This window comes from Prionailurus bengalensis, chromosome B1, assembly GCF_016509475.1.
Source record: "Prionailurus bengalensis isolate Pbe53 chromosome B1, Fcat_Pben_1.1_paternal_pri, whole genome shotgun sequence".
NCBI lineage: Eukaryota > Metazoa > Chordata > Mammalia > Carnivora > Felidae > Prionailurus > Prionailurus bengalensis.
Window position 1 is genome coordinate 34,935,943 of NC_057344.1, and position 24,959 is coordinate 34,960,901.

General features: G+C 53.2%; 1 protein-coding gene across 1 annotated transcript in view; it reads left to right on the forward strand.

Moving 5' to 3' along the window:
• LOXL2 (lysyl oxidase like 2) overlaps positions 1–24,959 on the forward strand; it is a 94,013-nt gene that overhangs the window by 53,352 nt on the left and 15,702 nt on the right. The window contains exons 5-9 of the mRNA XM_043561575.1: positions 4,054–4,276; positions 7,864–8,047; positions 14,263–14,414; positions 22,002–22,169; positions 24,242–24,404. Of these exons, the coding sequence (XP_043417510.1) occupies positions 4,054–4,276; positions 7,864–8,047; positions 14,263–14,414; positions 22,002–22,169; positions 24,242–24,404 (890 nt within the window). The remainder of the gene's footprint in view (positions 1–4,053; positions 4,277–7,863; positions 8,048–14,262; positions 14,415–22,001; positions 22,170–24,241; positions 24,405–24,959) is intronic.

Consider the following 24,959-nt stretch of genomic DNA (forward strand, 5'->3'; position numbering starts at 1 on the left):
CCATGGATGCTCCTTGATGCTAATGATGCCGAAGCTTCAGGGCCCCTTCCTTGGGGCCAGGGGCATATTGTGGTCATTTTTTTTCTTCAAGCAGGATCCCGAGGTTGACACCGGTTTATTGATGTGAGCTAACTAAGCAGAGATTCTGCGTCTAATGTCGCATCTCAGGCGTTAGGAAGAGCTATTGTGATTTGGTTGGTTGGCTGACACGGGGACCAAAATGTGGCCCCACCGGGAGTGACATGCAAATGCCCGATCTCCTTGGCTTCATGTAAAGGACGGGATTCCAAGGCTGAAGACTGGATGTTGGAGTGGATTTGTCATCTGAGACCTCACCCAGCCTGGGAGGGTCTGGAAGACGCACTTTCCTCGTGAATGAGGAATAAATTTATGAAGGAAACCCTGGCGTTCTTAAGAGCTCCCCAGTAGCTCTTCTCTGTAAGCCATCCCTCATCCCAAAAGCAGGAGGTGGTGACTGGATCCCAGGGCAACAGCACTCAAGCCTCCCAAGGCCAGGTGGGCGTGGTTCCCGAAAGACAAGCAGAATCAGAGCAGTAATCGGAACAGTTTGACTCCTGCACAGCCAGGGCATGGCCTGGTTGATCATGATGTTCCCAGAAGCAAAATGGATAGGAGGTCTACTAAGTTCTTACTCATTCTTTTTTTTTTTTAAGTTTATTTATTTTGAGAGAGAAAGAGGGAGAGAGAGAGAGCAAGAGAGGGGCGGGGGGGGGGGGGGGTAGAGAGAATCCCAAGCAGGCAGCAGACTCTGTTAGTGCAGAGCCCGACGCGTGGCTCAACCTCACCATCTGTGAGATCATGACCTGAGCCACAATCAAGAGCTGGACGCTTAACCGACTGAGCCACCCAGGCGCCCCCCAAATTCTTTATGAACAGAAAATCTAGGTCAAGAGAACAAAAATCTAATCATGTAAACAGAGCGTCATGCCCCTCGATCAATTCCCAGACTTGAGCCAGCTTACAGACCTAGAACCCTTTGAGTAAAGGGCAGGCTGGGTCCCCTTGAGGAAGGACCCCACCCAGTACACTGCCAAAAATTTACACCATTAATCAATTTCCCAAGCTTCCCCAAAGGGACTGATGGCCTTTCACCAAGATAGCTGTGCACTGGGGAAGATGAAATAATCAGAACTTTTGGGCACGACTGGACACAGGCTCTGAAATGACACTGATTCTGGGAGACTCAAAGATCACCATGGCCCTCCAGTGAGAGTAGGGCCTTAAGTGGGTCAGGTGATCAATGGGGTTTTAGCCTGGGCCCATCTCACGGTGGGCCCAGTGGGTCCCTGAACCCATCCTGTGGTTGTTTCCCTAATTCTGGAATTCATCATTGGAATAGACACAGTAGCTGGCAGAAGCCCAACAAAATCTGGCTTCTCCCTTGGCTGGGGAAGAGCCAGTAGAACTTTTCATTTTTAATGTTTTATTTACTTTTGAGAGAGAGCACGAGCAGGGGAGGTATGGAGAGGGGGACAGAGGATCCAAGGCAGGCTCCGCACTGATAGCACAGCACCCGATGCGGGCCTCGAACTCATGAACCGTGAGATCACGACCTGAGCTGAAGTTGGATGCTCAACCAACTGAGCCGCCCAGGCGCCCCCCAAATTCTTTATGAATAGAAAATCTAGGTCAAGAGAACAAAAATCTAATCATATAAACAGAGAGTCATGCCCCTCAACCCATTCCCAGACCTGAGCCTTTTCAGGACTTTTCATTTGTAACTGCATCGGCCCAGCTGAGCATTCGTCCCACTACCCTGCCATAGGCTAGACACCTCTTTCTCAAGCAGGCTTCTTCCTTGGCCCAAAGCTGCATCTCATTTCAGTTGCCCTCCAGTCACCAGGCCTGGAGCAGGCTGTCCACCCATCATCCACCAGCGCCTCATATCTGCACCCCCTGGGTCTGGCCCTGGTGAATCATGGTGGGGGGACGCTGCCGGCATCGTGGAGGCCTGTGGAGGGCCACGGTGCATTCCCGTGAGCTGATGTAAGAGGGAAGCAGGGCTGTCTGGGAAAGGCAGGAGCAGTTATGTGTTTGCTATGGTGCTTCAGTCTATATTAAGAACTCAGTACATCTGTTCGTGGGCGAGGGCAGTGTTCACTGAAAGCTGGAAGCAGAAAGAGGTTCCAAGCCAGTGGGGTCTGGCCAGCCCTTGTGCAGCTGATAGCCCCCGAGTGTGTTCTCTCGCCCAATGTTGGGGGGTGGGTCATGAGGAACAAGCTGTCCACCGCCCCCAAATGTGTTCTCCAGTCCGAAGTGATGGTGGGGGGAACAAGCCGGAGGTTGTTTCCGAGTGCAGGGCCTTGTATCCAGGAAGTGGGGAGGGGCAGTTTTTCTCGGAATTACTAACAGTCCTCCTGTGTAGTTCTCCACTCTAGGCTATGCAGCGATGTTGAGCACACCTCCTGAATTTTCCAGGATAGTCCTTTTTTCAAAGATTCTGTGTCATGGTGCCCACAGGGACACCAGAGTTGTTACCATTTGAAATTTTTAGTTAGGAAAAGATTCTGGTTTGGGGTGCTTGGGTGACAGCTCAGAGCCTGGAGCCTGCTTCAGTTTCTGTGTCTCCCTCTCTCTCTCTGCCCCTCCCCAGATCGTGCTCTGTCTCTCTCTCAAAAATAAATAAACTTAAAAAAAATTTTTTTTAAAGCAAGAAAATATTGGTGGTGTCTGTAGGGTTTTACCTTTCTCTATGTTCACATCCCATTCACTCTGAGACAGAAACTTCCAGGCCTGCTAACCCAGCAGAAACAGGGCCCCATTTCTGCCCCATCCTGGGCCAGCCTGCCCTGGGAGGCCCTTGCATTGGGCAACTGGCAACGATGCGGTCTGGCTCTCTCTGGCATCTCGCAGGTTCTGCCAAGCAGGGACAAGCACACAGACCCCAGAGAGCTGGGCCGGCGTGAGAGGACGGTCCTCCCTGCCCTCCTCCTCTGTAAATCCCACCCTTATTCAAAGCCTCGCTCAAACCCTGCTCCTCATTGAAATTGTGTGTCATCATTGCAACCACAGGGAACCCTCCTTTCTGTTTCTCCTTTAATATAGTTGTTATTTACTTTACAAACGCATATGAAGCCCTTCCTGTGCACTGTTTTAATTGCCTCACCAGCATTCGCTCATTTACCTTTCCTAACAATCATATAAAGTAAATCCCGTTGCTACTTCTGATTTGGAGATGGGGAAACTGAGGCACGGTAACCTTTCTGCTAACCCATTCATTACTTATTGGTTGGTTATTGTTTTAGAAAACACTGTGACTTGCCTCGATCCTTATGCTGCCTTCCAGAAATACATAAAAAGGAATCCTTTACATGTAATACAGGTTAAGAGTTCCCTGGAATACAGGCTATGCTATGGAGATAGCCTCAGCCTCACTGACTCCTGGGTGAACATTTGGTAAGGTCTGTGGCTGAGTTTCATGACCATTATAATTCCCAAGCAAATTTTACTTTGATTCAGCCCACGGGCTGCTTTAAGACTGTTCTCATTGCTTCTCATTGGATTTGGATTTACCCCTTTAATCTTGAGGATCGTTGGGAGAGAGTTTAACATTCAACTTGTTCTGCTATTGACACAGGCAAGGAGCAACAATGAATCATGTTGAAATTATCTGAAGGGTTTGGGTGAGGGACCATCTGGTTTGCCTGAGACTGTGGGTTTCCTGGGACCAGGGGTCTTATCTATTTTAGATCCCTTTTTGCATTTCCTTTTATAGGCTTTAATGCTGTCTCACTGCTAAGTCCCTTCTCTCCTAGAATATAAGCTGCCTGGGGGAAGGAAGCAACGTCTGTCCTTCCAGGTCCTGCTCCCCAGTGCCCAGCATGGCGCCCCGCATGGCCGAGGTGCTCATTGGGTGGATGCCAACTCAGTGGGGCTGAGCTCTAGATGCAGGGACCATGCACATTCCGTTCCACTACTAGACTCCAAGAAGCTAGCACCGTGGTTGGCCCGGTGCCTGACACCCAATCATAGAAGGAATGAGGGGTGGTGGCCGTGGTGCCCTGGTCACCTGCCCCCTCTCACCCTCTGCAGAATGTTTGCCGCCCGGAAGAAGCAACGCTACTGGCCATTCTCCATGGACTGCACAGGCACGGAGGCCCACATCTCCAGCTGCAAGCTGGGTCCTCAGGTGTTGCTAGACCCCGTGAAGAATGTCACCTGTGAGAATGGGCTGCCAGCTGTGGTGAGTTGTGTGCCTGGCCAGGTCTTCAACCCCGACGGGCCCTCGAGATTCCGGAAAGCCTACAAGCCAGAGGTGAGGATGCGTGCAGCGGGGGGTCTGGCCACTTGACACATGGTTGGGGTGGAGGGTGGCATTTGAGGGAGCAAGCAGGGGCCCTCAGGAGGGAATGAGGAGAGCCAGCCCTGATTCAGACCACTCCCCTACAGGGCAGGAATGTAGTGGGACACCTGTCAGGACTGGCCACACCAACAGATGCCACCTCTAGAGGGTGACAAGCAGCTGGGCCCCAGCCCCCAGTCATCAGCACCCACATCTGGCCCTTCACCATTGCTCCTCCACTCTGAGATCACAGTCCCCTCTGTGGAGGCCACACACCAAGGAGGAGAGAGCACCTCATTACCCACGGTCACAGGCTCTGTGTGCTGTCTGCTGGCCCCACACAAAAGGCGGGGGTGGGGGGTCCTGCTCCGTTCCCAGAGAACAGTGTTCTAGAGTTGTTGGAAAGTCAGTATGATTCTCGAAAGCACATGGAATCAGCCACAAATGTTTCCAAACATATTTTGGTTTGTTCTGCAAGAGAAAGGACAAAAATTTTTTAAAGCCTTCACCAAGACAGAAAATGAAAACCTGTCATTCCCATGTCTGTGTCACCTGTACCCATCGGTCATGTTCTATGTTTGTAAGTCAGCAGCACCTCTGTGTGCACGTGCATGTGAGCGCGCTCCGGACATGTTGATGCACGTCTGCTCACATAAATAGCACCCCCGTTTCCACTGTGTGATTTCTTAGGACAAGTGAACCGACCCAACCATGGCGGGTTTGACGCAGCCTCTGAAAAAGAGAAAGTGCATTATTCTCTCTTCCCTGAAAATCATTAAGAGGAGATTCGTTTTTCTTTTTCCTACCCTTCCTTTTTCCTATATCCAAGGGTCTCTGTGATGTGCATGTTCTGGAAACTGCTCACATGGGGCTGGTGGATGGGAATAGCACAGGGAGGAGAAGAGGGAGGGGTAGGAATGGTGGCTGATCGTTTATCAGGGAATGGTTCCCTGAGCCAGACAAAACCTCGACACTCACCTGGGCAGAGGTGAGTTCCAAGTCAGCTCTGACCACGTCAGGGGGAAGAGGAGGGAGAGAGGCCATGATGGGGGCAGATGGTGTGGGCACCAGGTGGTGGTGCGGGAGGGCCGGCCTCATGCTGTGTCTCCTTCCCTCTCCCTGTCTCTCCCGCCTTTCCCCTCTGCCCTCTGTAGTCTCTCCTCCCCATCAACATCTAAAGACCTGCTTGGAAAGGGGGTGATGGCGCTCATCCTAAGGAAAAGGGAACCCGGGGCAGGAGTGAAATAAACCACGTTGGGTGCCCCCTCCCAGGCTGGGGGTGGTGTGTTTGGACAAAAGAAAAAGCCTTCAAAGAAAGGACTGAAATGAACGCTGTGAGCCCAGCCAAGGGCATGGGAACTATTTGGAGTACCTTCCCGACTCTTCCAGCAGGCGGCCGTCCCTGCCCCCTTGGTCCCCACAGGGGCCTCCAAAGAGGACAGACCTACTGCAGGGCGCATACGTGCAGCCAGGTGACAGAGGTGCACCTGGACGGTGCAGGCCCCCCTGCAGCCCCCGCACACCCTCCCTTGCCCCCCTTCCAGCCCACCGCCACGTGATTTGATCGCCACATCCTTCCTACAGCCTCAGCCTGGCCCACGGCGCTTTCCTTATGTGTCATCCAGAATACCAGACCCTACTGTTTTGGAATTCCTCTCGCTGTGTGGTTTAAAGCAAAGGAATCAAATTCATACCAAATGAATTAAAAAAAAAAAAAAAAAAGAGAGAGAGAGAGCAAATGAGCCTTACATCACATTTTCCCTTGGTTGCTTGCTTTCCTCCAGGGCCAGCTGACTGTGTGGCCACTGCCAGCCTGGCACGGGGTTATTTGGCCCTCTGCCTCCATTAAGCTTGGTCTTGGATGGTCTGCTCCCTAATAAATGATCAGCCACCTTTCCTACGCCTCCCTCTCCTCTTCGCATATTCTATTCCCACCCACCAGCCCCTCTGAGCCATCTCCAGAATGTGGAAATCACAGCTTCCTGTGCTGGACAGCTTGGGCACGGGGTGGGGGAGGGGAGAGGCCGCGGCTCGACCACAAAGCAAACGGGCTGCAGCCAGCAGTTGTTTTGAGTTTGTTTTCTAAAGCTAGAACAAAGGTTCTTGAAGCCAGTGGGTGTTTTGCACGCACCACTGTCCCTCTTTTCTTCTCCCCCTAGTGGCAGGGTCAGAGCCGTCCTGTAAATCCAAGTGCTGTCACTGCACGGTGTCCTGCCGTGGCAGCCACGAGGCGCAGTCAGTGGGGGAGAGCAGTGTGGCCGAGTGGGAACCTCAGCTGGAGGATGGTGACACGGGTTCCCTTCTGATGCCTCGGCCCTCAAGGTGGCCGGCGTACATGAATGCTGACAAACAGCACCTCCAGCCAGGCCGGGCCCTTGGTGGGTGGGTAAAAGTTGTGGTCTGAGGACCACGTAGGCTGGAGGGGAGCAGTGACTCTGGTCTGATCCACCATACATAGAACGGCTGCAGGGCACCCCACCCCCTCTGTGTTGAATCAAATCAGCATCGGCGAGAACTCAGAGCCTTGAAGCCTCTGAGCCCCCACGCCAGCACTCACATGCTCAGGCGTGCACACACACACACACACACAGGCATGCACGCACATGCACACACATCCACACATGGGCACAGAAGTTAATGCAGACCAGCGTGTGTGGGCAGATGGAGTCAGGTGCTCCAGCTCCCATCTGGTAAAGTGTGATCCAGTGGGATCAAAACGCTGGTGCAGGGTGGGTCTTACTCTTGTGCAATGAAATAAACCCTGTAAGGTGATTGGGCTTCCAGGCTGTCCCTGAGCACTTGGGGGCATTTAAACCATAGCCACTCATCATCTCTGAGTACCTGGTGGGGCCGCATCTTCTGAAGAGTTGGGCTGATTTGGAATTGGAGTAGAATCGCGGGGGCAGGGAAGCAGGAGCAGTGGCCGGGCACTAACGTAGCCCCTGGACACGTGGCAGCCTTAGCCAGCACAATGTCTGTCCTCTAAGTCATGGCTTTCTTGGTTAGGCCCATGCTATAGCTCCCTGTCTCCCCCCTCCTGCTTCTCATCTACCTGCAGAGCGGGATTGTTGGAGTGTAACCTGTTCAGTGCCCTGAAGTCCCCCACAGGGCTAGACCGTAGCGCTCTATCAGAAGCAGGGTGGAATTATGATCCATCTGGAATCTGCCAAGTCTGGGGCAGGAGGTCCTCTCCGTAGCTCTAAAGCTTGAGGTTCTGGAGGGAGGGGGTGCAGGGAGGTACTGGTGGTAAGGCCCCTGAGCCAAGCATGGGTTGGGGTGACTAACTGATGAGGGTCCCAGTGGGCTCCTCGACAGTCCAGGACAAAAGCTCCAGGGAAGGACCGCAAAGCAAGTTTGCAGCACAGCCAACGTGCAGAGGGGGCATGTGCACACCTCCCGCCCCGTGCACACGCACACGCACAAATCCAGCCCCGTTTCAGCTCCTCGCCGAGGCACCTGTTGTTTGGGGTGGGGGGGCTGGGGAGGGAGGGGAGCGGGCAGTGACAGCCTGCTGAGTGGGCATCAGCTTTTGCACTCAGCAGGACCGTGTGTCCCTTCAGCAACCCCTGGTGCGGTTGAGAGGTGGTGCCAACATCGGAGAGGGCCGAGTGGAGGTGCTCAAGAACGGAGAATGGGGAACCGTCTGTGACGACAAGTGGGACCTGGTGTCTGCCAGCGTGGTCTGCAGAGAGCTGGGCTTTGGGAGTGCCAAAGAGGCCATCGCTGGCTCCCAGCTGGGGCAAGGTAAGGAATGGGGCAGGCGGCGGGGGGTGTTCTGTGGCCTCTCTTCACCGAGAGCATGGCGCGGGGAGCCCAACCCAGGGGCGCTGGCCTTGGGCCTTTCGGGGTCTTCTTGCTGTGCCCCCTCCCACTCGCCGCTGCCGCTCTGTTAGAGAATCCCTGGCCGCTCCCCCAGCAGTCAGAGCTGGAACGGCCTTAGGGAACACTGAGTCCCCCACTGTATGAATTTGGAAGCTGAGGCCCAGAGAAGGGAGTGAATAACCAAGATGAGACAACAAATTAGCAGCCAGTGAATACTCTAGCGGGGGTCTCCCGGCTCCTAACCCTGTGCTCCCCACTGTCCCACCGAGAATGCTGGAATTCTCAAGGCCTTCCTCCAGGACAGGACCTCGGAATTCCTCAGGCTGTGCACCACCCCAGACACAAAAGAGTCCCAAAAGTCATCTTTCTTTCCCACTCTGGTGCGGCCCCACAAACATTCTCTCCCCGCCACCAGAAACTGGGAACAGGATGCCCGTCTCTGGATGACACACGACGTTAATGAGAAGGAGCCTGGTTTTCATTAAGTGTCCTGAGTAGATCTTTCATTTAAGCAAGACCAAAAGTGTAAGAAGCTTTCGAGCTGGTCGTTCCGTTGAGAGCACCGAGGCAAACATGGCATGAGAACGTGACAGATAGCTTCCTTTTCTGGCAAGGAGGGTGGGGCGTCCTGTCCTGTGGGGAGAGGATGTTTCCATACTGCCGGACGTAAGGCCATCACCCCACAGAAAGGAATGTGGTGAGGTCATCGGTCACATTGGAGGAAGTAATAGCCCAGTGGACTGGAGAGAGAGTCCCGGAATCATAGATGGCACTGCTGAAGGGGACCTCAGTGCATCTGGTCCAACAGACGAGGCCTCAGGTGCTGGAGCACAAGCTTGCAGTCTTCCCCATAGTTAGTGGTGGAGAAAATCTAAAACCCAAGTCTTTAGCTCGCTCATATTTGGGCTTCTCCCTGTGTGCCCACCTTGGCCCAGTCCTGCTCACGTTCGGAACACCTCTCTACCCCCATTCTGCAATCCCCTGCAGTTTCCTGGGCATGCCCTGAAGGTTAGGGGTCTAGGCTGGACTCTAACCTTGCATCGTGCCATCTGGAAGCCTCAGTTATACCACACGACAGTCCTCCTCCTCCCCTGGTCATGATGAGCTGTTTGGAGTTCCTTTGGATCTCGAATATTCCCACAGTCCGTTTTACTGATTGGCTGATGTGTCGGTGTGTGTTTCCCCAAGGCCTACTGTACAAAGACCACTCACCCTGAGGAATAAATAAGCACTGGATGACATAAGCATTCCATTTATCATGGGCGTGGGCTGTTGACCTAGTTATTTCCCTGCCCAGAGCAGCCAATGGTTTCCAAGGACCTGCAGAACTCTGGAGAGAGAGACAGTTGGCATTTTCGGTGCTGTCCTGGAAAGAACCACTGGATGATTTATTATCTCCTGCCACTCTGGGCAGATCAACTCCGCTAGGCAGAAGGGGGAAAGTCCACATTCAGTGTCAAGTCACAGAGCAGACAGGCTCAGTTCCGTTCTGGCTCTGGCTGGTGGGCCAAGTGACCACACCCAGAGTGAGGGTATGAAAGGCAAGGATGGGGAGGCAGGCGATCTCAGTCCTCGTCCTGGGCCTGCTACCTACTTTCTCCGTGACCTTGAGTAAACTCCAGGTCCTCAGATTCTTCACTGGATTCACATTCGAGGGTTTATCTGGCTCCTGCCTCCTGTGGGTTCCCTGAGACCTGCTCTTCTCACCAGGATGGATCAGAGTCAGGCACTGTGCTGTGTGTTCTGTGACCCCCTGCACATATCTGGGCTCCAGCTGTCTGTTTCCACAACCACCTCCCTCCATGACCAAGTGCTGCAAGAGAGGAGGGCCTGTGTTCTTCGTGCTAAGTGTTGCCAGCTTATAGTGCCCTGGGATATTCATTTTATGAAGAATGAATGAATCAATGAGTGAATGAATGAATGAATGAATGAGTACCAGTTGCATAAGTAGGGTCAGCTGAATGAACACCTGGTGAAGCAGTTTTAACACTCTAGACCTTAGCTGTCCAATACAAATACAACGTGAGCCACATAAGTAATTTTGAATTTTCTAGTAGCCTTGTAAAAACAAATAAAAAGAAACAGGTGAAATTAATTTCAATAATATATTTTCCTTAATCGAATCTATCCCCCAAATTATGATTTCAACATGTAATCAGAATGAATGCTGTTAATGAGATAGTGTACGTTTCGTGTACCAAGTCTTTGAAATCTAGGGTGTGTTTTATACGTGGAGCACATTCCAGTCCAGACTGGCCACATTCCAAGCGCTCAGTGTGGCCAGTGGCAGCCCTAGAGCAGTGGCTTTAAAACCCTTTTGCCTGAAATCCCCAAGCAGAAATGCCATGCATATAAAGCCGAAACAGAAGTTTCCAGAAATGATGCTTACCTCTCTAACATGCAAAACACTATGCTATGTCCTGTTGTATTCTACCGTGCTCTTAGAAGTGTGATTGTCACCGGCAAAGTTGATTCTGGGTCTAGAGTCCGTGACATCACTCCAAGACGTTGGGCTTCTCCCTAGTACCCTGCTTCCCCCGGCCTGTGGCCACCTGGGACAGCGTTTATACGTGGGGGAAGAGCAGGGCTAAGGTGGACGTGGAGAAGCCATCGTGAGAAGGAACAATTCAGGGGTCAGTCCAGAACCAGGAGTAGGTGAGTGCTGGGAGTCAGGATGCAAGTGAAGCCCAGGTCCACAAAACGAGCCAAGAGCCCACAGGCAGCACTGGGCATGCTCAGCTGTACACTGGGCGAGGGTGTATCTAAGTTCGGCTGGAAGGACACAACCAGTTGTTAGTCGGAGTCTAAAGCATGGTAGGCTCTTGCATAAACCTCTCCTCTCCTGGCCAGTCCAGTAGGTCAGTGATTCATAAGCATTCGTTGTTTGGGCTGGGCCCTGGAATGGATAATTCGTTAATTCCACAAACATTTATGGTAATGGCTTCTGCTCCCCAGGAGCTCCCGTCAAGTGGGGGAAATTAGAAATAACCTCAATCAAAGGTAAACCTGTACTAATAGAGAGGTGATGAGATGTAAGGGAAATACTGAGAACATTTACCATTTCCTGAGCCCCTGGCCCACCCCGCCAGAATGATTTTATTATTGCCTTTTATGATGAGGGAGGCGAGACTCAGAAAGCTCCCGTCACTTCCCGAGGAGGAGACGCAGCCCGACTGCTGGCCCATCACCTCACCAGCGAGGTGTAAAAGAAAATGCCACGGGCGGGGGCGAGGTCGTGTCCAGCTGAGCCCGGGAGGAGGAAGGATCTGAAGTGTTCCTTGGAGGCAGGCCTCTACCTAGGTCAGCTCTTTAAGAGGAGCAGGGCTTCCAGGAGGCAGAGGGAGCATCCCCACGTGAAGAACTAGGTGCTTCTAACCTCTCTGCTCTTTCCCCAGCAGCCCTCCTCTCCCGTCCAGCACATGGGGTTCTCTCTCCTCACGTGCCTCGGAAACAGAGCAAGACCCTGCAGTGGGGTCAGGCTGCCTGACGTGAGTGCTGGCTCCTCCATCAGGTCCCCGGTTTGCTCATTTTACCGAGTTGCCATGATGATTGAGTGCGTTCATATATGCAACGTGTGTAGGACAGAACCCTAGTAAGCGCTCAGTGAACATGTGGTGTCATCATTGCCATTGTCGCCATCCTCCTCCTGATGGTCCTCAGGCAAGCCGGGCATCTGACTGATACTCAGGTCCGAGGTGGCTGCGTCTTTCTGTGTCCATCTCACTCCCTGAGCTGTGGCCCCTGCCTGCTTCAGGGGCCCTGTTTGGCACCTGTGGTGCGTCCCAGCCTCTCCACTCCGAGTTCTTGGATGCTTCCAGCCACAGTCAGCAATGTGTTTTTATCAACTGTATAACATTCCAAGGAATTGAAAGCGTTATTGTTTATGAATTTCCAAGGAAAGGGAAACTTGGTTCTCACTTACTAATATGGGTTGTCCCGGAAGTTCATCTTGGCCTAGATACCAAGTGTCTCCAGAAACCTCCTCAACGGAAATGGGACACAGGCACGGCCTGTGGTCGGGGGGCCTCCGGCCTAGCGGGGAGGCAGACAGGGAACAGAGAGCCACCTGAGTGCTTGATGGGAGGGGGGCCCAGCTTAGACAGAGATCAGAGAGGCTTCTCTAAGGAAGTGGCCAAAGCCGAGCCCTGAAGGATGAGCAAGCTGGTGAGGAGGGAGGAGGATGGGCCAGGCAGAGGGTCCAGGCAGGGGAAGAGGTCAGCTCAATCAAGCAGCCAAAGGAGGTGGCGGTGTGGCAGAGGTGGGAGGAGCAGGTGGAGCCAGACTGCGTAGGATGAACAGGGTGCTCAGGGACTGTGGATTTCACCCTTCGATGCAGTGAGAAGCCATTCTGGGACTTACGATGGGGAGTGACACGATTCAGTATGCATTAACAACCCTCTTGGGTTGTCTTGTGGCAAATAGTTGGCAACGAGCAAGCAGGAGGCTGCCTGGAGGCTATTGCCTTTGTCCAAATGGACGATGACAGAGCAGGACGAGTGTTGCGCCGGCAGAAATGAAAAGCACCCAGAGTTAGGGAAGTGAGTAGAGTGTGGTGATGGATTCCTTGGCAACCACAGAGGAGGAGGCGGTACCAGAGGTGACCTCTGGGTTTTGGTGAGAACACCAGGTCAGATGGATACCACTTTGAGATGGAGAGGGCTGGTGGAGAAACAGACAGGAGTAGGTCCTTCTACTGGACACGGAAGTAAAGGGGACAAAACAGACAGCTCTTCCAAGAAGTTCACCCTGATCCAGATGAAACTGACAGGCCAGAGGGTGGGCTCAGGGGAGGGTGGTTGTAAGATGGGAAGTTTGAGTGAGCGCTGAGGGGCAGGACCCCAGTGAGAGGAGGATGGTGAATGGGGGCAGGAGAGAGAGGTGATCACAGGTGGGCAGGGACCAGTGTGGGAGTCCATGCAGCCCAGAACTCCTAGAAAGAACTAGACTTAGGGGAGCGCCTTGGTGGCTCAGTTGGTTAAGCATCTGACTCAATCTCAGCTCAGGTCATGATCTCACGGTTCATGAGTTCAAGCCCCGAGTCAGGCTCTGTGCTGACAGCATGGAGCCTGCTTAGGATTCTCTCTCACTCGCTCTCTGCCCCTCCTCTGCTTGCTCTCTCTCTCTCTCTCTCAAAATAAATAAAAATATTAAAAAAAAAAAAGAACTGACTTTGATCCATGTTGATGGGCTAGGGCTAGACAGAGGGGAGGTAGCCCTGTGAGCTGAGTTGAGCCAGACTGGTCAGTTTGGGAATTCTCTCTCTTCTCTCTCCCCAACAGTAGGGGCCTCCCTTGGTTATCTGGGTGCCTGTGAGAGAAGCTTCTCTGCATGTTCACCATAGGTCATTTACTGGATGGCCCCTCTCTGCCTTGGGGACACTGACATGGCCAGTGCCCAGGGAGCACTGGCAGTAGATGGGCTGGGGAGAGGAGAGAGGACAGGGACTCCCTACAGGCTCCCTGCGGGCCACTGTGTCCCTCCTCAACGAAGGGTAATGGCTCTTAGCAGGTGGCCTCTCCACACGGCTTCTTTGCTCTCCTGGGTCAATACTACAATCTTTCCTTCACTCCTGCTGGCCTCAGGACCTTATCTGTGTCCCACTATGAGGGGGAGGCTTCAGAGGCTTCTGAGTATTGGACTGTCTGCTGTGATTTTGTGATTTCCCCACACTCTGTCCATACCTTTGTTTTCAAAACCCCCTTTTCCAACTCTGTTCAAATCATCCAGTTTGAGGGTGCCATCACTTTCCTGAGGGGACTCTGAATCTATAGGGATAGTCACCCCTGTGAGGTTCATAAATGCACAAGGTATTAAAGTTGAAGAGGGAACTTAGATGTCGTCTCTTCCAGTTTCTTTATTTAAGGAAGAAAACCTATTCAGAGAGGCTGAGTGGGTTGGTCAAGGTCACACAGGAAGTTAGTAAGCACATTTGATTTGCTTTTATGGGAGAAGTGAATCCTAAGACAAGAAGCAGATCTCTCCAGGGAGAGGAGGCCTGGATCCTTGAGCTGATTATGGGATGTAGTTGGAAGTTTTGAGGATGGAGAAACACGTTCTTACTGGCTAAGACTTTCTTGCCCATTCCAGAAACTTTCCTCCGGAAGCTGTCAACAGCACGTGTTTATTTCCTCCCCCAGGGATAGGACCCATCCACCTCAATGAGATCGAGTGCACCGGGAATGAGAAGTCCATTATAGATTGCAAATTCAACGCTGAGTCTCAGGGCTGCAACCACGAGGAAGATGCTGGTGTGAGATGTAACATCCCTGCCATGGGCTTCCAGAAAAAGGTGAGGGGATTATGTGCTGTTTTGGTGACCAAGCCCCAGAGAGTATGAGCCAGGTAGCCTCATTCTGAAGGTTTCCAGCATGCAGTGTTAGAGCGCTCTGATGATGAACTCAGAAAGGGCTTAGGCTCCACTGCTGTCACCATTAAGGACATTGTCACCTAGCATTCGTTAAATGGGCCAAGTGAGAAAACGTATGTATAAACACCGCTGTCCTTAGTGGCCCATGTCGGGCATCCAGAGTGTGCCTCTCCCTGTGCTGGGACTAGACGTGTGGTGTGATCTCAGTGCAGTCCCTTCTGTAAGGTCTGAAGCACCTGGGACACCCTTGGCATGGTCCCTAGCCAAGTACCCAGAGGAACTACATCGACAGCAGGCCTACAAATTACACAAATGTAAGCACAATATAGACAGTATTTGGGGACAGAAGACTGTATTTTGGTAACCAGAGGGAAATAAAGGGGAAACTTAACAGCATTATACCAGAGACACACCCGTCCTTTCCTGAGATGGAGTTGCTAAAAACCTACGTCGTGTGGCTAGCGTGGGTGATCTTTCCACAGGGGTAGCCAACAAGATGAATTCCTCTCAGGCTATCCAATCCTACAGAAAGGCCCAGTACATCCTGTTTACTGCTCTTCACCATCCTGTTTACTGCTCTTCACTACGCCATGAACTTGTCTGGGTCCTGTGCATTATCTGCTATAGGGCTGGCATGTTGGAAGGGTTTCTTTAGTGCTTATTTTATTTTATTTTTGTATTTTTGTATTTTTTCAGAGAGAGAGAGAGAGAGAGAGAGAGCATGTGAGCCTGAGCAGTTGGGGGGGGGGAGCAGAGGGAGAGAGAGAGAGAAAGAAACTTTTTTATTTTTTATTTATTTTTTATCTTTGAGAGAGAATCTCAAGCAGACTCCGTGCTTAGGTTGGAGCTTGATAGGGGGCTCAATCCCATGACCCTGGGATCATAACCTGAGCCAAAATCAGGAGTCAGGTGCTCAACCAGAGCTACCCAGGTGCTCCTTAAGCACTTATTTTGAAAACGAGCAAATACGGGGATGCCTGGGTGGCTCAGTGGGTTAAGCCTCCGATTTTTGATCTTGGCTCAGGTCATGATCTCATGGTTCATGGGTTCAGGCCCTGCACTAGGATTCTTTCTCTCTCTCTCTCTCCCTCTCTTTCTGCCCCTCCCCTGCTCATGCTCTCTCTCTCTCAAAATAAATAAGTAAACATTACAAAAAATAAAAATAAGTAAAAGTGAGCAAATGCAGACATATCAGGGTGCAGGATGGTTCCCCAGTTGGGTTCTTGCTTTGACAGTGATTCTTGACCTTGGCACCAGCATGCCAAAGACACTACTAAACTGGTCAGCCGCAGCATGTGTTGTGCAATTCACTGCCCAATGGGGCCAAAACCGTGAACCCAACAGCGCTCAGTGAAGCCATGCATTTGCCTGTGGGCGAGCAGGAGCATGGGCCACAAGCCCACAGCCACGGGGAAGGCTCACCACCGCTAACGGTCTGGCAGCATTCCAAGATAGCCATAACAGGGCTATGAGAGGTAACATGCCACATGTCATGGTATGCTGTGGCACCATTCACTTTGGGCTGATTGGAGTTGGGTGGAGTGGGGTTTCCAACACAAATGGAAGACCTGGGCCAGAGAAAGTGATGTTTTCCAGATGCATTTTATGGTTGGTATGGCTGAGCCAGGCCGTGTGCTCACTGATGCCGAAGGAGGCACCACATTCCCGGCACCAACGGCCTTAGTCTTGCACAGGCCCTCCAGGCTCCACCCGGTGCTCCCTGAGCTCAAGCATGCAGCGTGGGGGAGTTTTACACCTGGTTGTGATCCCCCAGAAAGGAGATGGGGACGGTCACCCATGAAAGAAAGTCGTATGGGCTGTGCCGGTTGTCTCGGCGCAGCAGCGGGCCAGCCTTCCACGTGGCATGGCGTGGGGCTCCCACGGCCGCCAGCAACAATGCCGGGCAGAGCAATCAGGATTCCCATGTTTTATCGCTGTGTTAGTTCTCTGGGGCTGCCATGACAAAATACCACAGACTGGGTGGTTTAGACAGTAAAAATTTATGTTCTCCCAGTCCTAGGGGCTAGAAATCCAAGATCAAAGTGCTGGCAGAGTTGGTTGCTCCCGAGGCCTCTCTCCTTGGCTTGCAGATGGCCGCCTTCTCTCTGTGTCCTCGTGTGGCCTCTGCGTCTGCATCCCCGGTGCCTCTTCCTCTTCTTATAAGGACACCAGTCATATTGGACGAGGGCCCACCCTGATGACCTCATTTGTTCTTCATTACCTCTTGAAACACACTCTCTCCAGATGCAGCCATATTAGGGGTTAGGGCTTTAGCACGTGAGTTTTACAGGGGGACACAGTTCACAACACTCACTCCCTGGCTGATCCCTTATTTAATTTCTTTGACTCTTGAGTTTTCTCCTCTGAAAATAAGGGGGTGAGAGAGAGGATTTCCCTAGCTTCCCTTCCAACCCAGTGCATGAGGAAATTGACTTGTCTATTGAATGGCTAATAAAAAAGCCACAAACTTGGAGCCTGGTAGCTTTGGTCATCCAACCACCGCAAAGCCTCATTCCCCTCCCTGCCGGGAGGGAGGAGCCAAGCTGAGGAGGCTGTGGGAGTGGCAGTGAGGTCACCAGGCGACCACCCTTGCTGACCTCCAATTCACCTCTGACCACCCTGTGGGGGGGGTGGTGCAGGAAGGGGGGTTTGGCTGGCCTAGCCTGGTGGCAGGACCAAACCCGTGTATGGAATGTGAGTTGGAAAGTGCCCGCGCTGCCTTTCATGCTAACATCTGGGCCAGGTTACCTCGCCTCCTACCCCCTCACCTCCCCAAATGAGGTGTGGGACTGGTTCACCACAACCTTATCAAAACATGATGCAACCCTGCCCTACTCCACTGGCTGGAAGTGTTTTGTTTTCCCTATTCATGCTCAGGGAGATGCGGCTCCTTTCTCTCAAACCCCATACTGCTGCCATCAAGAGCCAAGGGAATAGGAAAAGGGAAATGCCTGGGTTACTTTCAGAAACTCTGAGGAGGATTGACCTTCCCTGGTATCCTCACTGGGTGACGAGGTGGAAGGATGAGGGCCAGAGGCCCCTGGCTGACCCGAGGCCTCTTGGGGTTCCACCGGTCCTGGTGATGTCAGAGCACCTCTAGCTAGCAGGCCAGGCCGTTTCCAGAATGCTGGTGCCTAGGAGTGGGGCCCTGGGAATGGAGAGCAATGCTCTGGGCCATGTTAGAGCTTCATGGCTCGCCTCTTGCTCCCTCTGGTCTTCTCTGGAAAATGAGAAAAGGCCCCCAATGCATCTTGAAGTGCTTAGATTCCCTCCTGAGTAGTGGAAACCTGGTCCCTATCACCGAGGCTGCTCCAGGCCTCATCAGCCCTGGGGAATCACAGCAGCAGCTTGGAGAAGGGCTTCAAGGAGAGGCCCCCGCTCACCACTGGTGACCACATGAGTCAACCTGCAGCCACAGTCTTCAGCCAGAGCCTCCGAGACTTCCCTTGGCTTTCAAATGCAGGACAGGGATGCTGGCACACAGCCAGCCACCTTTGGGAGGGCTTCACAGACAGAGATGGACCAGGGAGAGCATCCTCTAGAACTAAAGGGAGCCCTGGACACAGGCCCTTTGCACTGGGGAGCCCCATTGCTCCCCAGGAGCAGGACAAAGTGTGAACAGGGGTCCTTCCAGCTCCTCCGCCCTCACCCTTCACTGCTCTCCAGATGACAGAATGAAGTCCGTCTTCAGGAGGCAGTGGCCTGTGAAGGGGGCAGCCGGAGGCGCCACGCGTCCCCACTGCAGTCAGTAAGGCAGGGCACAGTCCACACGGAATCCAAAACCAGTAGTAAACCCGATTGAAAGTCATTCTGCTCTTTAACTTCACTGCCCACCGACATCCTGAGACTCAGTGCTAAGCTGGTCCAGTGGAAGGGTGCACCCCCTGCGGGCCTTCACCTCCCTGGGCTTGGTGGTGGGAGCTGGGCACCACACGGGGGGAGGGGAGGGATCTGGACATCCCAGAGAGAAGGGAAGCTTACCTCCGGCTCCCGAAATCAGAGCCCACGTTGTGGGAGGGCTTGTCCCGAGGCCTAGATGCGGGGCCTGCAGTGCAGGCTCTATTGCCGTCCCCGGGGTCTCTCTGTCCTCACACACAGTGTCCAAAGGCCCACGGCCAGGCCAGGGGGCTGGAGACTCGGGACCAGGGGAGGAGGGAGACGGGATGTGCGTAAGGGGCTGGCAGATTGCTCCTTGTCAAGGCAGCAGTCGCTGAGAGGCGACCTGAGACGGGTTTCACAAGACCCCAAATTAGGTTTCTTTGTGAGTGTTTAAGCCTCAGGGGTCAGTGTGACCTCAGCGGACAGTCAATACCTCAGAACCCTAAAGCCCAGGCCCCAGGGCCCAGATCTCCCAGCCAGTGTGCTCCCTCCGCCACCTGACTGCAAAGGCCCAACGCGGTCCTCAGTTCTGGGTCAGTGGTCCCTGCTTTGAAACGAAAGCAGCCCTGCCTGGAGAAGGAGGCCTGGTGCCTATGGTTTGGAGGTAGTCTGGTATGGAAGTTAAGAGGCGCTTCCCTCATCTGAGACTCTGTTTTCTCATCTGTAGAATGGGGATGACCTAACAGGGTAGTCGTGAGAACAGAATGAACTCATGTCCACAAGAGACTTGCACGGGTCCACGGACACCATACGTGCTCCAAAGTCTGTCTGTAAGCTTCCCCACGCCGAGCACAGTGCCTGTCACAGCACAAATGCCCAATGAGCATCAGCTGGATGAATGGATCTGGTGAAATCTGCACAACTGATTTCATCCCTGGGGAGGGGCTGGCATTACCTAAGGCAGAGTTCAGTAAGCACGTAAAGGAAGTATATGGTGAAATAGAGGCCTTTGTTAGGTCTCAGGTAAGCAGAGGGACTGGCCTGGGGTTACCTAGAGGCGTCCCTGTTGGCTTTTAACACACGCCTGCCCAAGGCGCTGGCCCTTCCTTGGGATGTTGGAACTGAGTCGCCTGCCTCCTGCCATTCTGGAATTTTCTCAATGGCTCTGCTCATCTTATTTGTTTGTGTTTTTACATAGCCCTAAAGATGCGTTAGTCATGGGTAAAGTACAATCCGTATCTCAGACAGTGTCCAGTGCCCACCTTCACCCTGGTCCTCAGCCCAGAGATACTCAGCAAGACAAACATTGGCCTCCCGAAGGCCAGCCCCCTTCTCGTGTGCTCCGAACCCTTTGATTTCTTCTGAAGAGAGTTTTGATTTCTGATGGGACTCCCACCCTAATAAAGATCATCGCTTTGATGATGGCTCATATTTCTTGAGCACCTACTTTTTGCCAGGCCCTATCTAAGCACTTTACACAAACTATCGCATTTTTTGTATTCATTTATTTTGAGAGACAGAGAGAGTGTGAGCAAGCATGCGTGAGCAGGGGAGGAGCAGAGAGAGAGAGAGAGAGAGAGAATCCCAAGCAGGCTCTACGCCATCAGTACAGAGCCCAACATGGGGCTCGAACCCATGAACCATGAGATCATGACCTGAGCCAAAATCAGGATCAGACACCTAACCGACTGAACCACCCAGGCGCCCCTGAATTATCTCATTCTTTCATTCAACGAGCGTAGGACAGAGACTTAGCATCATGGCTGCCCTTGACTTGTCTGTTTGCCAGCTGACCTCATTGACTTTTGCAACCCCTAAGCCCATAATAAGAACTTAAGAACATACTTCATGCCCTAGAAGTTATGCTTGCTAAGAACTGGTGAGCCAACAGCCCAATGTACTGAGGGTTCCTGGAGGTGTCATGCCTTGTCCCAAAGGAATGAATTGCTAGGTGTATAGAGGGAAGGAAGGTAAGGTGTGTGGATTAGGGGTTGCATTTTCAGGACGCTTCCGCAACCTCCAGATCTCTCTGCCTGCCCTTATGTAAATTGGTCCGTGCTTTCCGTCCATAAGACTGGTCACTTATTCATTCATTCCAGAAGTAGTGTTGGAGAACCTAACACTTGTGAGGTGCTCGCTTCGTTACTGCTCACACAGCAAACCACACAAGTACAACTCTGCCCTTCGGAGCTTATGTTCTGGCAGAGGAGACAGGCATTAAACAAACTGTAAGTTAGCTTAGTTCTAACTGCCATAAATGCCAAGAAGGAAATGTGTGGGGAGCAATGGAATGTGTCTGTGGGCCCTGACCCTGCAGGCGAGAGAGGAGTGTCGCTGGGTATGGAATAGGAAAGACGGACAAGGATCAGCAAGGCAGAAGGGCATCTGTGTGCAGTGGGCTTCAGTGTGAGAGGTGTGACTTACTATGGGACTCGGTCAGGAGAGTTAGATAGCCACAGAAGCTGAGAGAAGGCCCACATGCCTGGAGGTCGGAGAACAGGATGAGAGAGTGAGCAGTGGAGCATGGGAAGCCGCTGACGTGTTCTGAGCAGGGAAGTGACACGATTGGGTGGTCTTCAAAGACGACTCTGGCTTCTGACTAGACAATAGGGCGATGAAGTCCAGAGCGGGGCAGGGAGGGGGGGGCGGAGGTCTGGCAGGGGCAGGAGGTGATGGCGCCAGGGACAAGGGGGTCTGCACGGAGCTGGAGGGAAGCGATGGATTGGAAGGAGACTTTGGAGATAAAATCCACGGAGGAAGATTTGACGGGATGTGGGGGAAGAAAGAGAGGGTGGGGTCGAGGATGGCTCCGAGATTTCTGGCGTGTATAACAGAGCAGATTCGGAATCAGCAAACTACAGCTTGCAGGCCAAACCTATCCCTCTGCCTGCTTTTGTAATTACGGTTGTACTGGAACACAGCCATACCCAGCCATTTACACATCTGCCGTGGCTGCTCTTGAGCTACGCGGCAGAGCTGAGCGGTTACGACACAGAGCATACGGCCCACAAAGCCTAAGATGCCACCTGGCCCTTTATAGAAAGGTTGCTGCCCCTGGAGTAGATGGTAGTGACTTTTACTGAAATAGGGAGCAAGGGAGAGCTAGAGCACAGGCTTAGGTGGGGTCAGAAAAGATGCCAGGGTCAGATTTGGGCCTTTGCAAGGTGCCAGGCGGAACTGTCAAATAGGCAGTTGGCTACAGTGTCTCGGAAGGGGAGTCTGGTGGAGAGGGGAGTGGGGGTGGAGGCAGATGAGATCGGGAGCTGGAACCAGGTGAGCAGAGGGTGTGATGATGACAAAGGGCCCAGGAAGGAGTCTTGCAGAATTCTAATATTTTAAGGCCTCTTGCACCCTCACTAGTGTCTGATTCTAAGGACAGCCCCTACAGGTTGTCTCATGGAGGGCAGCAGGGAGTAGAAACAGGTGCTGCTGTGGTGCTCAGTGGGGGTAAGTGCCTCTCCTCTAGCCACACAGGCTTCTAAGGTTCCAGGATGCCTGTGAGCGGGGACCTAATACGTAAGACCATGCTGGGCACGATAAGGGCGCACAGTAGGCTCTCAGTGATGCTGTCAAATCCAACTGTGTCCCAGGCAGGACCCCCTGGCTTGGGGAAATTGAGACTGGTGGCAATATGGTGGGCACCTCCCCTCTGTCTCCACCTGCTGACCATGCCTTTCTCTCTGTCCGCAGCTGCGCCTGAACGGGGGCCGGAACCCCTACGAGGGCCGGGTGGAGGTACTGGTGGAGAGGAACGGGTCCCTCGTATGGGGGACGGTGTGTGGTGAGAACTGGGGCATTGTGGAGGCCATGGTGGTCTGCCGGCAGCTGGGACTGGGCTTTGCCAGCAACGCCTTCCAGGTGAGAAGCCCCAGCCTCGGACCCTTCCATCCAATCCGGCCCTGCCCCTCTCAGTCAGCCCCTATTTTCCACGAACCTTCCCCAGCTACCCAGAAAGTAGAGAGCAAAGTGCCCTGGACTATGCGGGGGAAGGGGAGGTGGGTAGGAACCTCATCCTGGCCTCAGCTCTGCCCCTCACCGCCCTGAGTCCTTGGGTGAGTCATGCTCCCTTCTGGACTGTTTCCCCACTACAGAGTGAGGGGCTGGACTCTGGTTTCCAGGGTCTACTCAGCTCTGAGTGCTGGGAATCACCCTGGGCTGTGGACTGATTCTGGGGTGTCCTGATGTGCGACTGCAGCAGGAAACAACTCGGTCCTACGGGGCAGTGGCAACCACCCAGCCCAAGGCCCCAGATGCCTTAGCTCACTCCCTTGGAGGCCCCTCTGGCCAGACCATGTGTCCCAAGTGGTGTCATGCGTTCTCCCCATGATTGGCAGGTAAACCTCCAAGCCTTGTCCTGCATCTGTGCCCTCTTCCCTCCGGTCCCTTCCTTAAAGAAAGAGACTCAGATGAAGGTAGCTAAGCCCCTTCCCCTATTGGACGGCAGCAGAGGAAAGGCAGGAAGCTCTTTGGCTTAAAAAATCATTGACTTCTGTTCCCTATAGTGTGAGGGAACGTTGTCAGAAGGAGGCCGGGAGGAGGAGGAGCCAGAGATAGGAGGCTCAAGGTCTATTCCCGACTGTATCCCCACCAGCCTGCTGTATAATGATCTAGGACAAAGCAGCCACTCTTCTGTGCCTCAGTTTGTCTCCCTGTGACATGGAATGACTAGGCTCAGGTCCTCAGTATCCTGGCTCCAAACACTTTCTCACAGAAGAGGAAAATGGCTAGAGCCCCCAGCTTGCTTGGCCAACCCTGACTCCAGCTCCTGTGCCCAGGTGGCTCTATCCCCCAGAACGGGATCACCTAGGGAGGAACTCAGGACAACTCCGCAGCCTTGCTGAGCCTGACTGCCTGCTTACAGGCTGGCGGGGTCCAGGGCAGGAGCTGAGTCCTGAGCAGAGACTGCCCTGTGGCTCCTCTCCCAGCATTCAGAAGGGACAGGCCTCTGATGCCACTGCCCACGCCCTCTGGGGCCCTGGCTTCCCATAGTGCCTCTGCTAATACTGCTTTGACCAGCCGAGCCCCTCTCTGGGGCCCCAAAGGGGGTGGAAGAACAGTGTTCTCCAGCTACTTTTGTTCCTGGTCAGCTCATTCTTTTTTTTTTTTTTTTTAACGTTTATTTATTTTTGAGACAGAGAGAGACAGAGCATGAACGGGGGAGGGTCAGAGAGAGAGGGAGCCACAGAATCCGAAACAGGCTCCAGGCTCCAAGCTGTCAGCCCAGAGCCCGATGCGGGGCTCGAACTCATGGACTGCGAGATAGTGACCTGAGCCAAAGTCAGCCACTCAACCAACTGAGCCGCCCAGGCGCCCCTGGTCAGCTCATTCTTAAGACACCTATGTGTCTGCAGGGTCATGCAGTGGGCCAGGATCTGCCACTGATTACACACCCTGTCCCCTCTCTAGGCCCCGGTGTTCTCTCTAGAGGATGAGGGGCATTCTCTCAGTAACAGAACCAATTGAATGTATGAATATTGAACTATCATGTGTGAATAGATCGCTTCTCTCCTGCCAATTCTGACCAACTGGCAGTGTCTCCCGGGAGCACTGTGTTGAGGATCCTGAGAGCACACTGGGTTTAGAGGAGAGAGTGCTGTGATTGATTAGTCATGTCTGCCCCGGGCGTGGGGCTGGGGAGCGAGCAGGGCATTCCTGATGCACAGTATTCAACTGCTGTTTGACCAGAGTCTTAGCTATGCCTTCCCCTCGGGGAGCAGTGGCAGAACCAGAGTGCGAGGGTCTCCCTCACTCTGCCACCAACAAAGTGCGTGACCTGGGTGAGTGACTGTTTGTGCCTCTGCTGTCTCCATCTGAAAAAATGGGGCTCATTTAGCTTTAGCTTGGGGATTTTTGTGAGGCTGAAAGTTGACAGAATATGAGACAGTGACAATCCAAGGTGACCCACTTCCCGTTTCTTTTGTTTCATCCAGGAGACCTGGTATTGGCATGGAAATATCTTCGCTAACAAAGTGGTCATGAGTGGAGTGAAGTGCTCGGGAACAGAGCTGTCCCTGGCGCACTGCCGTCACGATGAGGATGTGACCTGCCCCCAGGGTGCGGTGCAGTACGGGGCTGGAGTCGCCTGCTCAGAAAGTGAGAGTCCCTGGGGTGTCCTACCCCACCCTCCCCGCCAGGCTCCAAAGAGTCCCGCTGGTTATTCCTTGCAAGGTTCTGGGGCCTCTGCCCTGAGCGGTGCCAAAGAGGAAAGCAGAGATTAATTTTAAGTGAAAAGAGTCGCGGGGTGCCTGGGTGGCGCAGTCGGTTAAGCATCCGACTTCAGCCAGGTCATGATCTCGCGGTCCGTGAGTTCGAGCCCCGCGTCAGGCTCTGGGCTGATGGCTCGGAGCCTGGAGCCTGTTTCCGATTCTGTGTCTCCCCCTCTCTCTGCCCCTCCCCCGTTCATGCTCTGTCTCTCTCTGTCCCAAAAAGTAAATAAACGTTGAAAAAAAAAATTAAAAAAAAAAAAAATAAGTGAAAAGAGTCAGGGTGGGGGGAGGGGGGAGGAACTACCCCCTACCCACAGCCCCACAACTTGCCTGCTGACAGTGGAAAGACAAGCAGGAGGGAGGGACTTGGAGAGTCTGGGAGTCTTGGGTTCAAATGGCAGGGCCAGTGTAGATGAAGTGACTGAGAACTACCCGTTCTTAC